General features: G+C 42.9%; 1 protein-coding gene across 1 annotated transcript; it reads right to left on the bottom strand.

Moving 5' to 3' along the window:
- Positions 1-308: 308 nt before the first annotated feature.
- On the bottom strand, positions 309-7,883 carry LOC111975172 (neuropeptide FF receptor 1-like). Its single transcript, XM_024003377.1, has 3 exons — positions 7,505-7,883; positions 1,665-1,764; positions 309-1,417 (listed from the first exon to the last, which is right to left on the bottom strand). The coding sequence occupies exons 1-3, from the start codon at positions 7,881-7,883 to the stop codon at positions 397-399; spliced, it is 1,500 nt and encodes a 499-aa protein (XP_023859145.1). The 3' UTR covers positions 309-396.
- Positions 7,884-8,201: the final 318 nt, after the last annotated feature.

The raw sequence follows: 8,201 nt of genomic DNA, 5'->3' as shown, positions 1-8,201 counted from the left end.
AATGTTTACAACGCTGGTTGAAATTTGATAAACAGTACTGGTTGATGACTTTAAAAAAAAATCCTACGCATTTTCTACGTTGATTCCACGGCACAACGCGTTGACAAATTACGCTGAAACAACGTTGATTCAACCAGTGTGCGCCCAGTGGGATGTCTATTCTCACCACTTATTATGACCAATTTTCTATTCAGACACTTTGTGGATACGGGCCCAGGTCTTTTTTTAGTGGTTGGAGGGATCTTAGAAAGACTCCAAGATCAAAGTTTGTCATGTGGTCTAACTTAATGTTGACTTGAGTCCACATACCACACCATCTGAAAAATTAAATAAGACTGTGCCTATCTTTTCTATTCATAAGGGATGCTGAAATCACCTCCATGGTTTCAATCCCCACTAATGATCCCAGGCCTGACACACTCCCATTGGGCTGGTGGGCTCCTCAACAAGAATCCCCTTTTTGTTCATCACATAGCCAATTCCCATTCCTCCACTCGCCCCAGTCCCCATGCCCTCAACATGGACTGTGTTGCTTCCCACCTTAGAATTCTTCTTCAACTCCAGCTCAAGGAGCACAGAGTCTGCCACATTACCGTCGGTGTATACTTTGTTTCTTGCCCCAAACAAGAGAGGATTGGGGTTGCTTGTGGGATCCCTCAGTCCGCCTCCATCCAATCCACCATTACCCCCACCTCTTGCTCTACCTTCCCTAGTTCCCCTTCCCGTTACCTCACCCCTATTCCCTGTGCGGCAACAAGAGTTGGTCTGGCAGACGGCCTGGAAGCCCCTCTTGAAGTTCTCGTTGAAGTATCCGTAGATGATGGGGTTGACAGAGGAGTTGGAAAAGGCTAGCCAGTGGGCGAAGGGAAAGATGTATCCGGTGAGGAGCTCCAGCTGTTCCTCTCCCAGCCCTCCGTAGTCCGTCAGCAGCATCAGAGTCCACAGCGGCAGCCAGGACAGCATGAACAACAGGGCCACCACAATCAGCATCTTGATCACCTTGATCTTCTTCTGGGAGATCTGTGGCCTTCCCCCCTCATGCCTGGCTGGGGGGGGAGGAGGTGCTGCATCCTGAGGTTCTCTGCTTGACACCACAGAGGTGTAGAGCTTCACCCCGATGCGCCCGTACATGACGGTGATGAGAGTCAGGGGCACCAAGTAGATGTGTGCGAACAGAACCGTGGTGTAGACCTTTCTCATCTTCGGGTCAGCAAAGTTCTCATAGCAGGAGTACAGGGGGTAGGTCATGTTGTAGTTCTGGCTGTAAACCATGTAGTGATCAGCCACCTCCTCCACGGTCAGGGCAGCTGCTGAGGGACACATGATTACCACGGCCAGAACCCAGATCATCGCTATGGTCGCCTTGGCAACTAGGAGGGTGAGTTTGGGCTGAAAAGGGTACACAATGCAGCGGAACCTGTGGAGAGTGGAAATAGAGAGAGGAAAAGGAAGAATGCTTGCTGTTTTTTGTGTGCCAAGGCACTATACAAATGTGGTCAAATATATTGGCACCCCTTGCACTTAGTGCAATGTTCTGTTTTTTACTTTGAAAACTGGTTGAATGGCTATTTCTACACTGTAGGGCACCCTCAATCACAGGTGAGATAAATTACACAGTAAACAAGAATCATTGCCTCCAACCAAATTCCCTCCATCATACCAACCTGTCCACTGCGATGGCCACCAGGGTGAAGACTGAGGCAGCCACAGACATCCCCTGCACCAGACCACTCAGTTTACACACAGTGTTGGTAAACGGCCAGCCTGTTGACAAAATCAATGACAATTACCAACAACTACAAAGAGACAGCAGCCATATAGTTCAATTTACTTGGTAAAATAAGGACAAATTAAAATACATAGACTTTCCCAGCTGCAATTTCCTAGGCCTTGAACACAGTTGTGTCATATGCACTAACAAGTTGATGGCACAATATATACATTTACACAGACACAATCACTCAACCCACAGATGGAGATATAAACACTGGTTAAACATCTATTCTGTTTGTTTTGAAGGACTTGATGAATAAGGCAAAAGATGGTAATGAAAACCAATTCGAATGTGTCTGTAGAATGGGGAATCATAAGTATAATTTGCTATTTGGCTGTAATTTGCTATCATGAAGTTATACAACTATAGATGAGCCATTTGCTATATGTATAACAGTTATACAACTAGTCTGTAAATTAGCAATTTACATTCCCCCATTTTCCATCAGTAGAAAGTGCATAATGACAGTCTGAAAAGAACATGATGAAATATGCATTAAATAAAACTCAAACAGTGTCTAAGATTTCTAAGTTATGTTTGAACAAAGCTCTTCATCACACCAAGCTCAGCGGGGTATAGGCACAATTTATATCCGGTTGCCAAGATAAATTGCAGAAAATGTATATTAACAAGATACCCAAAGCAATGATTTTCTCTCCATTAGATTGCTTTCTACAAAACACTTTAGTTCAATAGTAATTTAATTTCCTCAAATGAATGGGCATGCAAAAGGTTAACATTATGAATAATGAGGACAAGAGGATATGTACACCCATTCTTATAGGGTTAGTTTCTCGACAGAGAATGTAGAGAATCAGAATCTGATCTTCGTCCACGAGGTGCTACTCTTACCCATCATTAATATGAATTAAATCTCATTATGACTCTACCTTGTCGAAGGAAAAGGGGGTTTCGTGCTCAAACAACTGGAGTAGTGGTACTACTCTGTCTGATGAAGGTCGTTGACCGAAATGTCACGCTATGTTTCTAACTTTGGATGCATTTTTCATATATTTTTACAGGGGTGCAACTTTCACTGGGGATGGGGGGTCATGCAAAGCTTCTGGAAGGCTGGCTGGACCAGCACGCAAGAGTTGAGCATAGTTCAGTGTGTGTGTGGACCTCTTTCACCGAGTTGTAAACGCAAGTAGAGCAGAAACTGACTACTCTTTAGTTGACTGATATAGCTGGCCAGGTAACTGCTGTTTAACTTTACAGAAAAAAACGAAACTAGTTTTTATTCGCAGTTCTGAGCTAGTTTTGTAACTGACATGTATCGTTCGCTAATGTTTCATCCCCTCTCGACTGAGGTGAATGAATTATCTACGCTAGCTAGTAGCTACCACAGCCAGGTCAGCTCTAGCCTCTAGCTATCTGTCAGATAGCGATATGAGGTGGCTAGCAGTTGTTTGTAAGGAAATGTTTTGTAGCCTTTGTTTTGTCCCATTTCAACAGAAGTGAATTCACTTGGCTAGCTTTCACCAGTTGATGTACCATTAGAGAGAGAGAGCTTGCCAAAAGTTGGCTAACTTGAGCTATTATTTTTGCCTCAATCACACTAAACCTGAATCAAATGATAACCATCAGCCAAACAATTGAAGATTGATATTCTGAAGTTTTTTCAGTGCAATGTGAGTTTTTATTAGTCAGTATGTCGATGTAACATTATTGATCTGTCAGTTTCCCTAGCTAATTCCCTACTTTTCACACTGAGACAGTAATAAACAGCACTAGCGTTACAGGCATTACGGTCATGGTGCAAAGTAGAGGTCTGCAACGCATCCACAGCTTTTCAAATCGCACTCCGCCCGCACCTGCTGGTTTTCTGCCTGACTCCCTGGTCCCAAACCCAACTGCAGTCCCGCAATGTTATTTTAGGCGTATGTGACACAGCTCACTTGCCAGCCATGGTTCCAGCAAATTTGCGCCCTATAGGCAATATCAAATGCACAAAAATAACTTAAGAAATTCTTTAAATTAACAGAGATTCTCACATGGCCCTTATATTAGGCTACCTGTATTGCTGGGCTATATCAGCCAATGTGCTAGATGTAGTTTGAAGAGAGCAGAGTTGGAGAGACTTGCACTTTCTATTCAGCTATTTTTAGCCTAGCATTTAGGAGTTCGAAGATTTTCAGACTGAGAAATATGGTTGATCAATATTTAGACCTATTTCTAGGCAATGTAGTAAAGTATTTAGGAAGTAAATTTCCTTGGACAGATAACTTCCCTGTGCTTCTACGCCCATGCATAGGCTATAGCCTACTCTATTTAATTGAGACCACACCCGCACCTGAACTCGCAGGTATGGCTACTGAACTTGAAGCAGCAAGAATGACGACAGCAACACTTGCTACGTTTTGCATAGGCTTATAGGATATAACCTACCTTTTAGGAGGATGATTTGCAGGCAGCGACAAATAAATGGGTAATCAATACTTATTGAAAATGAAAAGGCGTAACACTCTCTCGCCATAGTAGCCTAACCTATGTGTGCGTTGTGCCTTTTCAGGGGCGGCAGGTAGCCTAGTGGTTAGAGCGTTGGGCCAGTAACCGAAAGGTTGCTAGATTGAATCCCCGAGGTGACAAGGTAAAAATCTGTCATTCTGCTCCTGAACAAGGCAGTTAACCTACTGTTCCTAGGTCGTCATTGTAAATAAGAATTTGTTCTTAACTGATTTGCCTAGTTAAATAAAGGTTAAAAAAATAAATCATTTTCAATGTTAACATTTTTTGATTGCACTTTGACTCACGTTGGTTGAGCGCCCTCAACTTCTTTCCATGATCAATAGCCTATTTATTTACAGTACTATTAGGCCTATGAGATTAATTACATGGAAGATTTGCTATTTCTGTCAGTTAATGTACAGTACCAGTCAAACGTTTTGTTAAAAGACCAAGTCCATATTATGGCAAGGACAGTTCAAATAACCAAAGAGAACTGACAGGCTGATAACTCTAATGAACTTATCCTCTGCAGCAGAGGTCTTCCTTTCCTGTGGTGGTCCTCATGAGAGCCAGTTTCATCATAGCGCTTGATAGTTTTTGCGACTGCACCTGAAGCAACTTTAAAAAGTCCTTGATTGACTGACCTTCATGTCTTAAAGTAATGATGGACTGTCGTTTCTCTTTGCTTATTTGAGCTGTTCTTTCATAATATGGACTTGATCTTTTACCAAATAGGGATATCTTCTGTATACCACTCCTACCTTGTCACAACACAACTGATTGGCTCAAAAGCACTATGAAGAAAAGAAATTCCACAAATTGACTTTTAACAAGGCACACCTGTTAATTGAAAGCATTCCAGGTGACTACCTCATGAATCTGGTTGAGAGAATGCCAAGCGTGGGCAAAGCTGTCATCAAGGCAAAGGGTGGCTACTTTGAAGACTCAAATGTTAAACAAATCAAAATCTATTTTATATTTTTTTGGTTACTACATGATTCTATATGTGTTATTTCATAGTTTTGATGTGTTCACTATTATTCTACAATGTAGAAAATAGTAAAAATAAAGAAAAACCCTGGAATGAGTAGGTGTGTGTTTTGACTGGTAATGTATGTCCACTGGCAGGGTTTGGCCTTCACATTGGGTCTTGGGGGTGACGAAAAGATAGTGGGGTGGACCAAGGTTAAAATGTTCAATGCTTATGGGCATACATGGGTCCCTCCAATATCCAAACCCAGTGATAAAATATTAATACTTATGTAAATTGAGTTCTGAAGTTTCCAATTTTTTTTGTTCTGCTTTTGGAAGATAAGAAGAAAATGGCCAGTGGTAAAAATACAAACTCATGAAAAGCATTCAGCAGGAAGGATCTCTGACAATATTCCTCACTCTTATGTCTCCTCTGATCATTTAATGTTGCCTGCAGCAACACTTTGTTTATATTCATTATAACAATGTTTCTGTTCTTTGTTTTTGATGAGTCATTCAGTCAATTCACAAATTACTAAAGACATGCTCCGGAACTTTGCTATTAAGTTTTTTTTTTTTACCTCCCGCTGTGGGCTGGATGTGTCAATGTGTAGTTCATACATGCATAATCTATGAGCAGAATGTCTTACCTCAATTAGCAACAAAATCCCTAGTTTAAAATCAACCATTTTTTGGGAAGCTGTGCTGCACCATTTCCCCCCACATTGGCCAGCCCCCTAACATTTTGAGTTCCTGCCAATGAGCTTCAGCCCCTGCCATTTGCATGACAGTTAGCAAGATGCACACACAGCAGAGCGAGACAGAGACCAATGACATGGTGCACATACAGTGCATTCGGAAAGTATTTAGACGCCTTCCCGTTTTCCACATTTTGATACATTACAGCCTTATTCTAAAATGGATTAAATAGTTTCCCCCCCCACATCTATCTACACACAATACCCAATAATGATAGAACAAAAACAGGTTTTTAGAGATGTTTGCAAATGTATTACAAATAAAAAGCTGATATCACATTCACACAAGTATTCAGACCCTTTACTCGCTACTTTGTTGAAGCACCTTTGGCAGCAATTACAGCCTTGAGTCTTCTTGGGTATGACGCTACAAGCTTGTCACACCTGTATTTGGGGAGTTTCTCCCATTCTTCTCTGCAGATCCTCTCAAGCCGTGTCAGGTTGGATGTGGAGTGTTGCTGCACAGCTATTTTCAGGTCTCTCCAGAGATGTTCGATCGGGTTCAAGTCCGGGCTCTGGCTGGGCCACTCAAGGACATTCAGAGACTTGTCCCGAAGCCACTCCTGCGTTGTCTTGGCTGTGTGCTTAAGGTCATTGTCCTGTTGGAAGGTAACCTTTCTCCCATCTTTCCCTCGATCCTGACTAGTCTCCCAGTCCCTGATGCTGAAAAACATCCCCACAACATGATGCTGCCACCACCATGCTTCACTGTAGCGGCTTCCGTCTGGCCACTCTACGATAAAGGCTTGATTTGTGGAGTGCAGCAGAGATTGTTGTCCTTCTGGAAGGTTCTCCCATCTCCACAGAGGAACTCTGGAGCTCTGTCAGAGTGACCATTGGGTTCTTGGTCACCTCCCTGACCAAGGTCCTTCTCCCCCGATTGCTCAGTTTGGCCGGGCATCCAGCTCTAGGAAGAGTCTTGGTGGTTCCAAACTTCTTCCATTTAAGAATGATGGAGGCCACTGTGTTCTTGGGGACCTTCAATGCTGCAGACATTTATGTTGCCCTTCCCCAGATCTGTGCCGCGACACTATCCTGTCTGGGAGCACTACAGACAATTCTTTTGACCTCGTGTCTTGGTTTTTGTTTTTACATGCACTGTCAACTGTTGGACTTTATATTGGCAAGTGTGTGCCTTTCCAAATCATCTCCAATCAATTGAATTTACCACAGGTGGACTCCAATCAAGTTGAAGAAACATCTCAAGGAGGTTCAATGGAAACAGGATGCACCTGAGCTCAATTTCGAGTCTCATAGCAAAGGGTCTCAATACTTATGTAAATAAGATATCTTTTTTTATTTTATACATTTGCAAAAATGTCTAAACCCGTTTTTCCTTTGCCATTATGGGGTATTGTGTGTAGATTGAAGAGGAACATTTTGTATTTAATCAATTTTTGAACAACACTAACATAACAAAATGTGTAAAAAGTAAAGGGGTCTGAATATTCCCGGATGCACTGTTTCTGTACATATGTGACGTAGTAGACCAGTTTTGGTTCGCCGGCTCAGACAGAGTTGCATTCACCAGGTCAGTCAAACCGTTACCTACCTGTGATGAGGTTGTCCACCAGTGTTGTGGGGATGCAGAAAATGCCCACCAACAGGTCGCTGACCGCCAGGTTGAGGATGAAAAGGTTGGTGACGGTTCTCATGCGGCGGTTCCCCAGCACGATCAGACACACCAGRACATTACCCACCATGCACAGCAGGAAGATGAACAGGTAGGCCAGGATGAAGCTAGCAGCCACAGGGAGGGAGTGCTGGTAGTAAGGGAAATAGGTGATGTTGTTGGTGGTGGTGTAGTTGGTGTGGTTAGCAGCATCATAGTAGAGGAGGAGGTGGCTGGAGGAGTTCAAGGCTATCATGGTGCCTGTCGAGCCCTCCAGTTCAGTCAGACCCTTTTCTTCTTCGCTGCTCCACACCTCCATCACTCCTCTCTTCTTCAGGGTGGGGCACGCAGCCACTCACACACCGCTCTGCACCTTGGGACACAGACAAACAGAAGAAAATCATTTCCTTATGAAATTCTAGCGGATTCATTGTGTATTCATACAGAGTATCTCCAAACATTCTAATTATTCAGTCATTTGAAAATGACTAAATTCTTAGTAATAGATAAAGTTAGCTCACAAGCAGCTCCCATTGATGAGAGCTAAAATTACATGCCAGTTAGCCCTGTCGTTGACCTCAAAACATTTCCAGCAACTTAGATCACCTCCTGAATCAAACACTAATCAGGTTCCACA

This window comes from Salvelinus sp. IW2-2015, linkage group LG15 (assembly GCF_002910315.2).
Source record: "Salvelinus sp. IW2-2015 linkage group LG15, ASM291031v2, whole genome shotgun sequence".
Classification (NCBI taxonomy): domain Eukaryota; kingdom Metazoa; phylum Chordata; class Actinopteri; order Salmoniformes; family Salmonidae; genus Salvelinus; species Salvelinus sp. IW2-2015.
This window is presented reverse-complemented; position numbering and strand designations above follow the sequence as displayed.